This window comes from Pavona decussata, unplaced genomic scaffold, assembly GCF_977016875.1.
Source record: "Pavona decussata unplaced genomic scaffold, jaPavDecu1.1 SCAFFOLD_155, whole genome shotgun sequence".
Classification (NCBI taxonomy): domain Eukaryota; kingdom Metazoa; phylum Cnidaria; class Anthozoa; order Scleractinia; family Agariciidae; genus Pavona; species Pavona decussata.
In genome coordinates, this window is record NW_028145567.1 from 2316771 (window position 1) to 2332298 (window position 15528).

A 15528-nucleotide genomic window follows, 5' to 3' on the forward strand; every position below is an offset into this window, starting at 1 on the left:
AGGAATTAGTTTGCACGATAGCCCGAAGTTTTGCATGAATCAGTTCGGCGTGGAAACGCGCGAGGTTTATCAGTAGAAGCGAAACGAAACGGAGCAATTATGAATAGGTGTTGAAGGCTGGGAAGACTGGTTAAGTTAACCAGCACAAATTATCGAAATATTAATAATAGTGACACCGTTATCTACAAAACAAATTAGTTTTTCACATGGGCTTAATCTTTAAATTCAAAAGCTATATTAAAACATCAGAAGTTTCCCCTCCATGTTTTAATATTAAAGCCGCAATGCTATAGAGAGAGACTTCATCTTTCTCCACTGATCTGGCACACAAAGTTTGGAGTTGATCGCGAGCAGAACAACATGGTTAGCGCGACATTAAACGACGCAAAATGTGGTAAGCAGAAGAAAGCCGAACAATTGAACTGTTGTCGTTCAATTGAACAATTGAGCGAAAACAAGGTGATACGAGAATTTATAAAAACTAAGTAAACGTTGTTATGTAGATCAGAGAAGATTACGCTTGGAAGAGTGAAGGACTGAGTAACATGAACCGACAGACCGTTAACACGAAACTAGGCTAGAAAAGGCAGCAAATTAATAGTATGTGGCGATCGAAGGAACTGCAGAGGATTTAAGGTGCCGGCGGTGAATGCTAACGATTCGCGCGGAGCAAGTACGAAATATGGAGATTGTGGAGAAAAATCGACTTTGCAAGACACGAACACGCGATTGAGGAAAAAAGAGCGACAGAAGGCAGATTGCATATAAGGCACAGGAGAAAGTTGGCACAGTGAAGTTGACAGAGCCAATAATAAGAAGCTCATAGAGAAGTAAAAGGCCGAAAAACAATGCTGAAAGTACTTTGATCTGAAGACAAAGCGCGAGTCACTCTTGATCGATCGGTTCCAGTGAAATAGTGTACGACTTGTACTGATGGTTAGTCGAAAAGCTGGATACGTGCGCAAGCAAATGATTACCACGTGGAGCTTCGATCGACGGACGGAGGAAAGAAATGGGGCGAAGCGCAGTGAATAAGTTCGGCGAGGAAACACGCACTGCTTATAAAAGCAAATTAAAACAAATGGAGAAACTATGGACAGGCGGTGTAGGTTGTGTAGACTGTTTAGCTTAACCAGCGCAAATTCTCAAGAATTGTGGGAGAGATTACCCTGAATAATATAACAACATAAGATTAAAAACTCTTCAAGACAAACGAAGACAACATTTAATTAAAGATGCTCCCCGAGGCACCTGGAAAAACGAATGGAGAAGTCAATCGGAAAAAAGGGATGAGATTTTAGTGCAGATTGCTCACGTCTCAGAAATCAGAATTCAATCAGATACATAATTAACAGCAGACATTAAAAAAGAACTTAGAACGAGAGCACAATAAAGGTAGAACTAGAGTATGGAGTCAAAAAACTGCCGGAGACGGCCGGTCGGAGCAAAGAATGAAAATGGTGGGTGGCACTCTGCTATGGCGATCGCTCACCGCAACATTGATAAGCTTCACATAAGGGCAATGTATCAATACGGGACAGTAGAAAGCAAGGAAAGAATTTTCAGACATACGTGGGTAGAATTATTGAGAGTTAAGAAAACTTCCGCAGGAAGAATCCTTAGATATTACAGGGGAATAAAAGATATCAATATGTGGCAAGATCCTAGCAAAACTGATTGGAAGTGATCGAAAAATATCAGAAGCACTATGTTTTTCAGATTACGACTGGCCGAGAAAAAGTTTCTCAGGAAGAAAACACCAAATGTATAGAAAGAATCTTTAGAAGTAGCGAAAGAGCGCACCAAAATCCAACTCAACAGTAAAACTGACAAGCCTTCAGTTTAACACCACTCAATCAAGCAAACCCACCGAAAACTTAAGAGAGAAAAAAGTTTAGAGCGAGGTTATTTGCAATGAAAATCTCTTTTCTCATCAATTATCTTGATTTATTTAATTCTTGTTCTTGTTCTTCTTTTTTTTCTTGTTCTTCTTCTTCTTATTGTTCTTGTTCTTGTTCTTCTTCTTGTTCTTCTTCTTCTTGTTCTCCTTGTTCTTGTCCTCCTTGTCCTTGTTGTTGTTGTTGTTCTTCTTCTTGTTCTTGTGCTTCTTGTTCTAGTTCTTGTTTTTGTTCTTCTTCTTGTTCTTCTTCTTTTTGTTCTCCTTGTTCTTCTTGTTCTTCTTGTTCTTCTTCTTCTTGTTCTTAGCTTCTTCTTGTTCTTCTTGTTCTTGTTCTTTTTGTTCTTCTTCTTGTTCTTCTTCTTGTTCTCCTTGTTCTTCTTGTTCTTCCTCTTGTTCTTCCTCTTGTTCTTCTTCTTGTTCTTGTTCTTCTTGTTCTTGTTCTTCTTCTTGTTGCTGTTCTTCTTCTTGTTCTTGTTCTTCTTCTTGTTCTCCTTGTTCTTCTTGTTCTTCCTCTTGTTCTTCCTCTTGTTCTTCTTCTTGTTCTTGTTCTTCTTGTTGTTGTTCTTCTTCTTGTTGCTGTTCTTCTTCTTGTTCTTGTTCTTCTTCTTGCTCTCCTTGTTCTTCTTCTTGTTCTTCTTGTTGTTGTTCTTCTTCTTGTTCTTCTTCTTCTTCTTGTTCTTGTTCTTCTTCTTCTTCCTGTTCTTGTTCTTGTTCTTCTTGTTCTTGTTCTTCTTCTTGTTTTTCTTGTTCTTGTTCTTGTTCTTCTTTTTCTTCTTGTTCTCCTTGTTCTTGTTCTTCTTCTTGTTCTTTTTCTTCTTGTTCTTGTTCTTCTTCTTGTTCTTGTTCTTCTTGTTCTTGTTCTCCTTTTTCTTGTTCTCCTTGTTCTTGCTCGTCTTGTTCTTGTTCTTCTTGTTTTTCTTGTTCTCCTTGTTCTTGTTCTTCTTGTTCTTGTTTTTCTTGTTCTTGTTCTTCTTGTTCTTCTTGTTCTTTTTCTTGTTCTACTTCTTCTTGTTCTTCTTGTTCTTGTTCTTCTTGTTCTTCTTGTTCTTGTTCTTCTTCTTGTTCTTCTTGTTCTTGTTCTTCTTGTTCTTGTTCTTGTTCTTGTTTTTCTTGTTCTTGTTTTTCTTCTTCTTGTTCTTCTTCTTGTTCTTCATTTTGTTCTTCTTGTTCTTGTTCTTGTTCTTCTTCTTCTTCTTCTTCTTCTTCTTCTTGTTTTTGTTCTTCTAATTTTTCTTGTTGTTGTTGTTGTTCTTCTTCTTGTTCTTCTTGTTCTTGTTCTTCAAAAACATCAAAGTCAACAACATCGAGAACAGCACATCAAAAATTAAAAAAAAGTCATGGCATACGCGAACATATTTTCACGGATAAAATACACTATTATATAATATAGACGAAAGAAGGGTCCATTCAGAGCTCATTAATTTACCCCCCCCCCCTCCCCCCTTAATTTACCCTGCTCCAGTAAAAGATAAGAAAAAGCGTACGATACCAAGACCATAAAAAATCTTCGACGAGCTTTCTTTTTTCTGGTGAAGACGACCACTTGACCTTACGTGAAGTGTTTCACTTGTTCTTCTTTAGAAAGATAAACTAGAATGAGTAAAATATACAAAATTGAATAAATAGCAAACGTTTATATTGAAATTAATCAAAGGGCATCTAATTGATATACTTTAAGGAGTTTCACGTTGTTAAAACTTTTAGTTAAAGAAAGTCAAAAAGAGATACTGATCAAGAAGTATTTTCTCAGTGTCACCATTGAAGCACAAACTAAATCGGACAAAAAAGGGTCGAACAAATCATTTAGCAGTCAATCTGTAGAAATACCAGTCGAAAAGTGCTATGAAAAAGAACAGCTAATTAAATATTAAAAAAATCATCGCAACTGAAAATCGGAGAGATCAGACACATTGAACGGACTCAGTAACACCCCGACGCTCCATTCACCTATAGACCTGCACCTTTCGAAACTCTTTTCACTGTACCCTTATAAACTGCAATTGCATTGTTTTTTTAGGGTTACGATCATTGTTCTGTTTTTCGTCCTTTTGTTCTTTCGACCAACCGTGTAAGACTTTGCAAATGGTGCAGGTCGTCCCCCATTCCGCCATATTTAGGTACCCCTCCTTAAGTAACTTTGTACCATTTAAAGATGAGTAAAAGCATACCACCATACCAAGTCCATAAAAGGTCGTTGTCTTCTCTATTCAGTGCTGCAATACAATCATCATGTTCTAAGGAAGTCTTCTTGCGGCGAAGATCACCCTAGCCGGCGATTATTCCAAGGAGAAGTCTTGCAATCAGCTAAGAAAGAGAAACTTAGATGAGTATCATAGAAATGAAGAAATAGCTGTAGCTGTTCATGAGAACGAAATTAATTGAGTCATACTATTGAGATATTAGATTATTGGTAAAATACTAGTTGTTTTGTAACTGATTTCAGCCAGACATTTGGAAGTACTATTTTAGCAAACCATTACATTCTTTGAAGTATTCGGAAAGCCTAAGGTTCCCCGCGAATTTTAACTGAAGGCGTGAAGGTCGTGTATATAACCCACTAAGTAAACCTACAATTCAAACGTAAAAATGTGTTTTTAATATTAGGGTTGTAGTCATTCAGTTTCCGTTGCGCAAAGTTCTCTCTTTTCAGGCACATAAAATGATGTGGAACACCTTTTGTCATGTGTTAAACATGCACATGTGAACTACACCAACCACAATAAGCTGAAACCGTTCATAGTTTTATGAGCTATGTAGGCGCGAACTAGCAGATTTAAATTAAGGCAATCATTTACCTTTAGTAACAATACAGCTGTTTGGTCCAAACGTCAGAGCCACAATCTTCTCCATTCGTCAGAACTTTTCTCCAGGTTTTTGGTACTGATAATGTTGCTGGCTGGTTTCCATCTTGACTTGAGTCCACTTCAGTTCTTTTCCTTTCTGCCTTTGGAACGTTGAGTCTTCACATTGATTCTTGAGATTTTGCATCCTCTTCATCTTGTCCTTTGCTTTCTTCTTAGATGTTCTTCCTCTTCTTTCATATTCCATGCATGTCCTCTTCAGCTTGCCATCATGATCGAGCTCTAACTAAATTGTCTAACTTCACAAATTCGCGCGACCAGCCCCTGGAATACAAGTCTTTCCAAGAACTCCCGCACCGCTGAATTTTATGTAAACGCAAAAGCAGTTTACGTTATGTCTAAATTTCTACGGAAATACGCGCGACCAGCCCATGGAATGTCTAACATTTCATGAACTCCCGCGTCTTCTTAGCTAACTTGATAAATAATGCCATAAGACGCTAAGAAACAAGTTTATGCTACCCACCAAATTACAACCGATAATCGCGACCCTCTCTTATTACAAAAGTTAATAGTTTATATGAAGTCTACATTGAAGTGTCTGTAATGAAATACCAATAAAAGGTTATGCGTGGCGTAAAAGTTACATACATTTCTTAACAACCAAAACGCCATCAAGGCAAGATTATGACTAACCACATGCTTATGACAATCACTATTACAAAAGTGAAAATAGTGAGCTTATTAAGGCTGGAAGAAAGTAATAATGAGAATAACGAATTAATGTTATACCCAATCAAAAGAGAAAGTAGTAGTATGGGCAATCCACAGAAAAAGCAAAACGTCTGCTGTCGTATTTTTTCTATTTACTGAACAAAGGACCATAAAAGATCGAATCGGCGAGAAAAAAAGATCGAACGGAAAAACAAAAAACATTCTAAAAAAGCCGACAAGACCAGCAGAATCGCAATAGTATGCTTGAAGGCGCTTGAATGTCGAATTCAGGATTCGATCTCAAGCTTGTTACAGGAGTGTCTTCTCCTGTGATAATCCAAAAAGCGAGAGTAAAGTTAAACAACTTAACTCAGGCTATGGATTATCTTAGAAAAAGAAAGTTGAACAAGAAAGTAAATTTCGACTTGAACGCCGACGAAAAAAAGAAAAAGACACAACTAAGTTCACTCAGCTGTCGGGTTCTGTGCAATTAAACTAAACTGGTTTTATCCTAAAATAATTTGGCTTTTGCACAGTTCCCATTTCGTTATAATTGTCATTTTCTCATGAGAGGGAAGGCACATCTAAAAAAAGCACCCTTCCAACTGAGGTCACCTTCGTGATAAACCAAAGTTCAAAAGTGCCTCATGAAACGCACCTTCACCCCGAAAAATACTATTAACATGAAGAAAAGCTATCGAATAGTAAATAAACCCATCTACATCCCACTAAGTACTCAAGCCAGCTGGTAACAAGATACCAACTGGCCTGGTGTACTCAAAAAAGCGTTCAAGCACACACAAGTTTATTGTCCGGTCCATCGAGTCTGCTTCACCCAAGAATTGGACTCGAAGGATTGGACTTAAGAAAAATCTGAATGGAACTTTACCCTGATTGGTTCGCCCCAGTGGCAGAAAAAATTCTGCTACTGGGCTGAAGCCATTAGCGCGCGCGACATGCAAAAAGCGCAAAAAGGCGGCAACGAAACCGGACATCGAAGCGAAAAACGAAAACGAAATCGCAAAACGACGGTCGAGAAAGCCAATTAGCAGCCAATCGTTTGAGAAAACCAATAGTGGAAAAAGCGAAAAAAACCGAAAAAAGCCAATTAGACGCCAATCCGTCGAAAAGCCAAAGGTGATGAATCCAAACAGCAAATGATGAAACCGGAGCAACCGATCAAAATTTAAAAAGTCGTCGAAAAAAATCGGAGATCGAACATATTTACAAATAAAATATAATTAAGGCTAAATTATATAGAAGAAGGGTCCATTCAGAGCTCATTAATCTACCCCCCTTAATTAACCCTGCCCCAGTAAAAGATAAGAAAAAGCTTACGATACCAAGACCATAAAAGGTCTTCGACTAAGTTTCTTTGTTCTTTATCTCTTTTGTTCTGCTCCATTCCGTTGGATGTCCGGCCTCTCCTGGCAAAGGTGTTCTCATGTGAAGTCTTGCAAATGATATATCTAAAAAAGAATTTTGATGAGCTTCATAGAATAAGAAAAAAAATTTGGCTCGTAATTATAGTGCAATGTGACTAAGAAATCTTCACGCTTACGCTGGTAAAATTCTAAATCTAAAGCAATAGTGTGCACTGAAAACTTCCCAACAGAATGCGCACAGGGAAAGTTGTTAGTAAAACAAAGATAGAAAAAGAAACTTGAATCAAGAAGCGCCTTTTCTATGTTCAAGATTTCAACAAAAGTATACAGCTATTTCAATTAACGTTGTCGGGTTAAAATCAAGCTAAAAGACAAGACCGCAATGTTTTGTGGGATAATTTTTTATGAATAATTTCTTCAAAATCATCCTTGCACGTTCAGGTCATTGTACTGCTAATTACAACCTATTGTTTTCTTCCAGGCATGACTGATTTTGATGAATTTATTCATAAAAATCCCACGTTAACTTTCGGTCTTGTCTTTTAGCCTCATGCTTTGAACCGACAACGTTACAGTCATTTCAACTAACGTTGTCGGTTCAAAGCATGAAGCTAAAAGACAAGACCGAAAGTTTACGTGGGATTTTTATGAATAAATTCATCAAAATCAGTCATGCCTGGAGAAAACAAAAGGTTGTAATTAGCAGTACAATGACCTGCACGTGCAGGTATAATTTTGATGAAATTATTCATAAAAAATAATCCCACAAAACATTGCGGTCTTGTCTTTTAGCTTTATTTTGATCCGACAACGTTAATTGAAATAGCTGTATACATCTAATATAAAGTATTAAAACTGAAATCAATTAATAAGTTTCAATTGCAAAATGATAACCAACTGTCACCTTTCTTAAATCGTTCAGTATTTGTTTGCCTCTTTACTGTTGTGTAAATTACCGCATTAGAATTAAAAATAACAATCTTTGAAACCGATTTAAGATAAACGTTTCAACCATTTCCTTTGTTTTTACTGGTTAAAATTCGCATGTCCAATATACACTAAAAATTCGCGCCTTGGGATCACTTGGCCCGTTGTGTACAAAATGTATCGGAAACAAGAGAAACTGGCCGAATGCCTTACTGTTTCTCAATAATCAAGTCAAGAGCTCAGTATTTTTCCCTGATCTGTTCGTCTTGACACATTAAAGCCCAGAATCTTCATGACATTATTCCTTTTAGCGGGTATTTACATGTGGTTAAGCACCCAGATCTGTCCATGTTTCCATGAATTTGACCTGAACGCAAGCGCTGTGATGTAAAGACCTTTTTTGCGCAACCACATCCTGTATTCTAAAATTGTCCTTTAATTAAGGAAGTAAGCCCGGTGTAAAAACGATCTTTGCATTTTTTATCACTGAAGTCAGTTTTCGTTGCGCAAATCATTCACTCCTTGTGAATGAATGTTAAAGGGCAGTTTGTTATGAACAAGCTGAACAAACGCAACCTACGTACAACAACCACAAAATGTTTCAACTGTTCATAGGTTTAGGTTTTAGCTAGATAGTTAAGTTAAAGATTTATAAATTTAAAAAACAAAACGATTTATACACTTACCTTGAGCTACAATGTAGCTGTCTGGTTCAAAAGTCAGAGTTGTAAACTTTTCCAATCGTCATGATTATTTTCCAGGTTTTGGCACCCGATTGTAATGTTCTTGACTGCTCTTTCCGCATCATGACATATTTTGAGCTTAATAAATATCAAACGTTGTTCAGGATTTCTTTCCGGCAAAGGACAATCTTTGAGGAAAATATAAACAACAAAATAAACAAACAATATTTCGGCAAGAGCAAATTAACTTAAGCAAGGCTCGTACCGTCGCAAATGTTACCCTGTAGACAATCTTTCTCTCACCTTGTTTTAGCCAAAACTCTTTCTGCAGTCTTTTCCCTTCTTCTGTAGTCCCATGGAAGGATTTTACCAGACATTTGACATGAAAGAACCAATAATTTTGGAAATTTTGCAGCATAATTGTATCTTAGAACTGCTTTACTAGTTGAGAAGAGTGAACTAATTTCAAAATCACGATGCGAGCTGCGAAAAAACAGCGTGAAAGTAGCGCCAAGTTTTGAAGCGTGAGCCCTTTGCGTTTTGTGATTGGTTCTCCACCTCTTAGGCGTTTTCCCATTGGCCAGTTTGTGACAGCTAAATAAGAAACTATTGTTTGCCACTAGCACGTGCATTGGCGCTTTAGGTAATTTTGTGGCGGCGAGCCTTAAAGTCGAAAAAAATATCGAAATTTAAATTTTTAACTAGTAGGATCGTAAAGGGGTGTCACAAATCGAAGAATTTGATTATCAAAAGATGAGAAAACGAAACTCGCTGCTTTGTTTTGTTCTATTATGACAATCCGATACTGAATTTAAACAAATAATTGGTTTTATTAAAAACTGGATCATTGTATAATGCAATTCAAGGGCCAGTGTGATTGGCTTAGCGGCCATGGTATATGAGGCATAATATACCATGCCCATGAAATCGCGGCCATTAAATTGTCTTTTGGTTGTTCTTGCAAACAGAAATCAGCAAGGTCAAGCAACATTTCCTGGTTGTTTTTAATAAAACAATTATCCACTCGCGCTTGTTGGATAACGGCCAATGAAAAAATTCATTATTAAATTTATTGATGTTGTCAAAAAAAAAAAGGAAAAAAAGAAGAAACCGGAAGAAAGCCGTACACGGTGCTTGTTGGGGGAAAACGGATTCTTTTTTGGGGGGAAAGCACGATTAGGTAATTGTTACATTGGTTAACAATGATAATGGGTGAATTATTAAATTCAGACTGTAACAAAAAGAGTACATGAACCAGGGTAAACTGGGTGAGGCAAGAGTTAAATAGATAGAGCAAAGCGCCATTTCCATCGGTGTGAAATGGTATCTTCTTTGGGGAAAATCAAGTTCCCTTCCTTACGATCTACATAAATTTGACTACGCGTCTTTTTTCTTCCGGTTTTATCTTTCGTCCAAACTAATCGCGGCTGCGTTTTTGACCACCGAAAATGGGTCTATTTGAAAACGCTCTTCCATAGAAGGTCATAGAGTGATCTTTGACTGGTTGCGCAAGCAGTAGGAGTACAAGCCCAGAAACGAAATGAAAACTGAAATGCAATTTTTGCTTTCTTTTCCTTGGATTGTAGCTTTGTTACTTGCAACTTACGGCTCTGACACTCGCTGCTAAAAAATTGTGCTATTGTCGACTCATGTATTCTAACACGGTCGTATGTTTGCGCCGTGCATGAACGAGTATGTAGGGCTGAAAGGAGATCTTAGCAAGGACAACTGGAATCCAAAAGAAAACTGGAAGCAACCACGCATTTTTAAGCGATAATTAAACGACAATTTTTAAAAGCTTCAAAAACACAAAACAAGATACAAATTCCTCGACCATCCCGAGATGCACAGAACGTATGCGCAGAATCAAAAGAAAGAGCGTCGGCGTAGGAGGCTAGTTTGAGATCACATATAATTTGTTTCCTGTGGAAGCTAAGGTCCTGGTAATCTTTGGTGACAATCTTGTACTTTGAAACCGGTACTTTAATTACTGATGAGGTGGTTGCTATCTTTTAAATGGGGATCAGGATACGTGCCAAGCAACGCAATTGGGATCCGAGAACAAAACAGGAGGAAAGGGAGGGGGAGGGAATGCCAAAGAGCATCAGATTGAGACAAATATTGAGAATAATTTCAAAACAAACTTCTTTAATCAGTTTGTAAACTAGTTTATTGATGTTTTTTTGGAGTTTATGGCGTCTTTAAACAATTCTTCCACAAACAGCGTGAATTCATCTTTGTCCTCAACATCTGGAAAACACTGGAGGCAAAGGTGTGTTCTGGAACTTCCAAACCATGAATGTGTCTCAAGAGAATTTGCTAAACAGTCTTGCCCATGATTTTCTTCCACTTCTGCACCTTGGCTCGGACTGACAGTCAAGTGTTTAAACGACAGCTTTGAAGACATTTCAGTACGTATATCACTTGTTGAAGTTACACCTCGAAATGTCTTTTCAGCTCTTGACTCTGCGTTACTAACAACACAACAGTCAACAGCAGACACTTTTCCCTTTATTTTTTTGCTGCTTTCAGGTTGGCTTTTGATGTTGTGGAGGCTTTCCAAAAACAACTTCTTTTCCTTGTTTAATTGACCTGCTAAAGACTGAAGCTCTTTCTTTCCTTTCCCATTTCCTGGCAGTCAAAAGAAACGGTACAAAGTTATCGTGTCAAAGTATCAGTCTGTATACAGGTACATGTAATAACGTAACCTGAGTGTCAGGCCTTCCTAAGGGGAGGGGGAAGGGGACAGAAAAACCCTCATGCACCCCCCCCCCCCCCCCCCACTTCGAAAAGCTTGATACTCAGGCTAGTAATAACGAGTTTCTTGTACGGGTACTTTGTTTTTGGACAAAGCCAGAAGTTTTGGAGGCACTCCTTTTGGTACAAGCTTAAAAGATATCTTTTCAATCAAGCCATAAAATTAAAGGAAACAGAAATAACCAAAACCTATACTTATAATATTGTAAGACCAGGTATAGGTCCATTGCACTACAATTTTCTGTGTTTACACTTGACGAATTTCTGGTGAGATTTCTAGAAACATATGTCCCACCCCCGTTGGTAGAATTAGCAGAAGCCAATTTGATAATATATCTACCATTTGTTATAAGGGGGAAATCTGTGTACTTACAAGATATGCATCAGAGTGCATGGGATCTGCTGGGAGTGTTCATCCACAGTAATAGCCCATATATGGAGGGCAAGCACATGGATATTATACAACATTATTTTATTTAATGGATGTTTCCTGAACTAACCTTTTGCTTCTGTAATGACCTTGGTAGTGTATTTTCTAAGAACTTGATCAGCCTGATAAATAATACTTGTTATGCAAGCTAGCCTCGACCTTTCCTGTCAGGAAAAAAACATTGTGAGGTTCCTTCACACCTATGGGAGATCATTGGAAATTCTAAGGCACGGGGAGTGGGGTCACAAAAAACACAGTTTTTAAAGGAAAGCATGGGGCTAAATATTGGAATTTTGAGAGGGATGGGGTGGGAGGGGCACACCAAAAAAGATTTGTTGGGAATGGTATCGATATTTAATGGAAAAACAGTTTATAGAAACCTTTCCCTGGAACAAATTGGGATAATATTGTAATTTATATTTTTTGTAAGCACCATCATTCCACAAAGCATCCCCTTTTATATGATTGTACGTATTATTTCTAATAAGTGCTCCCCTGTTGTATGAGTGTTTCTTAATAAGCACAGTCACTCTATCAACTGTGGAAGCCTCTATGCATTTCTGGGAGTGTCCCTATGATTATGTATAATACACCAGAGACACTGAAACTATTGAAGACAGAGACTATTCTGAAATTATAATGATTGTTACTGTAAGTTTTAGTTTTTGCTGTCGTTCCCTAATGAGAACCCTGTATTATGTTGTGGTTCAAAATCTTTTTGGTTTAAAAATTTCCAAACCAGTTTGATTTTTATTTCATTTCGTCTCAGATTATGGTAATGAATACTGCACAAAGGAAAATAAAAATTACACTGGTTTGAACAATTTCAACCACCCCCCCCCCCCCCCCAAAAAAAAAAAGAAAAAAAAAATTAAACCACAACATATGTATCCAATAACTGCTCTCTCTCGACAATTATTGAGAAAGCATCCTTGGGGGTAAATAAAATCTTTGTGTTCACTACTGAAGGCACAAAAGATTAAACTTAAGAGCCACTTACCTTCTCTTCAAAGTTTTCCTCAACTGTTTGTTTCACAGGGTGCTTCAGTGCTTCTGAGACAAGTTGCATCACACTTTCGCTATTAATATAATTGCATTTCATTATTGCATCAGTCGCAAAATATTGCATGAACTACACACTGGTAACATGGTAATACAACTAGGTGGAATTTAAACTGATTACACAAACTGCTTGTTAAATTCTTTAGTTAACGTAAATTTATTTTGTTGATACAAGACCCTTTCAGTGATGTTAGCAACAATAGCAGTAGGCCTGGGCCTTTTGTCCATAAAAATAAACGTTTTAACCCCAGTTCACATAACTTACAGTATCTGGTCATTTTATATATTCACTTTCATTAAACTCATTTGGTTGCCACATTAGTGGTTGGGATTTCTTGATAGCTCAGTTAATAAGAGTATTGCACTGGTATCACTAAGTCTTGAGCAAGAATCATGTTCAAGTCTGAATATTTTCTTCAGCCATTCTCTGCAACTGCTTCAACCTCGTTTACAAGGGTCTCTCCTGACCCTGGGAATGAGGTTGCAACTGCTTAATATGTTTCTATCTTTGAAACACAATGTAAATGTAAATGTAAATTCATGCAAATTATATGCCAAACATAAGGAAGAGTGTTTCATCTAATTTCCAAACACCAAGAAGTGGGTAATGAAAAAACGAGGTGCAGCCTGATTTTTTTTTTCACCAAATTGTGAGGTCTCTTGGAATAGGACAAAACACTCTTTTGTGTGCTTGATATAGCTTCTCAAACCATTAATAATTCTTGGAGAAAATCAAAACAAGTGTTCACCAAATTTTATGATAATTAAGAAGACCACATTTCCAAACCTCCTTCAAGGTAGTGATTTCTTTTGTTTACTCCTCAGGAATTATGAGTTTGAGAATTGCAGTTCACAAATACAATAATTGTTTCACCAATATTACAGTGCAGTGACCTCAACCAGGGCCACTCAACATTGATCAGCCAATCACAGGTCACATTTACAACAAAGGAGTCTGGCTTTGGTAGTTTGTTAACCAATCAAAAACAAGAACATTTCAAAGTGTCAGTTTTTTCAGTGGCCCTGGATGAGTTCGTTGCACTGTAAACATTTGTTTAGTTTACATGTTGTACAGTGTATGTTCAAAGTGATGAGATTAAGAACAAACAAACTAGCTTGAACATGCATCAGTAAATTAAAATTAATACAAGCTTTTACAAATATGAAACTGGGTGACAATCACTTTGAAAGTCCTTGAAAACCCACGGCTTTAATTCCCATTATTGATGTAAACATACATTATTTTAATACTTATTTCCTCTTCAGCTTTCACAGCTAGGTAATACTGCTCCCATGGAAACCTCTCAGGCTCTGGTGGCTCCATTTTATTGAACATGGTCTCTAGGGTGGATGATGATACAGGAAGGTTTCTTAAGCTGTTCCTCTTTAAGGCAATTTCAAGGGGACACTCCATGTACACTTCAGCAAATCCAGCACCATCTTTCTTGAAACAAAAGGGTTAAAATTTTCATAAATTTCTCAAAGTAATAGGAATTTTAAGGTTGCTTAAGGGTTAGAAATACATTGAATTAAAAAAAACTGTTTAGGTCAAAGTCAAATTTATATTTAATAATTTTAACATACAGTAACACTGGTGGAGGCAATGAGGCACAGTGAAGTAGTGGGGGAGGGGGTGGGGCACTCCCCTATATAAGCTATACAGGTATGAACAGCATCAAAGTGTATGGTTTTCGAGCCATTTTGGTCTGAAATAGGGTGTAGATTCTAACCACTTTGGTCTGAAAGTCTGAAAACTGGCATGGATTTCACAAAAATGTGTATGAATTCTAGAAACCAGGCCTGAAAATGGAAATGAATTTTAGAGCTAGGTCTGAAAAAGTGTACCGAAATTAGGGTCAGGGTTTGATTTGAAGGCCTAACTGAGCCACACATCCCCACCAAAAATTATGTGGAGTATTTCTCTGGGTTGGACTTTTGATCAGAACAATTAAACTAAGTTACTTTTCTCATTAATGGAAATTCAAACCAATTATTTTTTACTTACATTTTCTTGCAAGCTGGACATACTCATACCGCATACTGTGGTAGTACATGTTGTCATCCACTAAAACCACATGGGTACTACTGCTCCATCTGTAAGAAGAAATGAATAGCCAGTGACACACTCTTGGAATTGAGTGATGCATTAACTAGGAAGGAAGTTGCCCACATTAACAACTGCCTGTTAATTTCTTTATTTCATGTGAAATTAAAATCTGTCATTCTTTAAGAACCATCCTGTAGTCTTTCCTTTGCATGGGGTACAGGTGTATAGCCTCACCCCCCATTCTACAACATTTACCTGCCATCAGTTGAAGTGAAACAGGAACAGTTTCTTTCCTCTCTGGCCATGATATTTTGAAAGGTTTTCAAGAAATCACGAAAAGAAGGCAATCCTTCCATTTCTAGTCCATCATCATCTACGCCTGCATCAAAACTACTTTTTGTGTGCAGGTCTTTACTTTCTATAATTTTCAAAATTCCGTCCACTGCTTCAATTATTCGCCTTCTATACTGTTTCCACAAAGAATAATTCGTAGAGTCCATAACACCATAAAATGAACATGTATCATCTTTTTTAACACTGTTTTCGTCAGCAATCCTTTCAGCGTAATTCTTATCATGAAGTTGAGATGTATCAATACTTTCATTCAAATCCAAATCCACAGGAATAAAATCATCATAGCACACATATATCACGTGAATAACATCCCCTCTTGTTTTCTGTGCATGTCTTTGTATGTTCCTAGCTAGTGTAGACTTTCCAGACGCCGGAATTCCACAAAGCAAAACAACAGCTGTTTGACAACCTTCGTCCGCCATGTTGAATTTACAAGGACGTTAAGGAACTGGGGCGAGACTTCCCATC

General features: G+C 37.4%; 1 protein-coding gene and 1 long non-coding RNA gene across 2 annotated transcripts; both read right to left on the reverse strand.

Moving 5' to 3' along the window:
• Positions 1-4026: 4026 nt before the first annotated feature.
• Positions 4027-5167, reverse strand: LOC146465830 (uncharacterized). The gene is made up of 3 exons (XR_014868162.1): positions 5112-5167; positions 4696-5060; positions 4027-4204 (listed from the first exon to the last, which is right to left on the reverse strand). It is a non-coding gene; the product is annotated as an uncharacterized LOC146465830 (long non-coding RNA).
• Positions 5168-10554: 5387 nt separating this feature from the next.
• LOC146465831 (L-seryl-tRNA(Sec) kinase-like) lies at positions 10555-15515 on the reverse strand. Its single transcript, XM_085128359.1, has 6 exons — positions 14962-15515; positions 14665-14753; positions 13898-14099; positions 12598-12676; positions 11668-11761; positions 10555-11041 (listed from the first exon to the last, which is right to left on the reverse strand). The coding sequence occupies exons 1-6, from the start codon at positions 15480-15482 to the stop codon at positions 10575-10577; spliced, it is 1452 nt and encodes a 483-aa protein (XP_084984485.1). The 5' UTR covers positions 15483-15515; the 3' UTR covers positions 10555-10574.
• Positions 15516-15528: the final 13 nt, after the last annotated feature.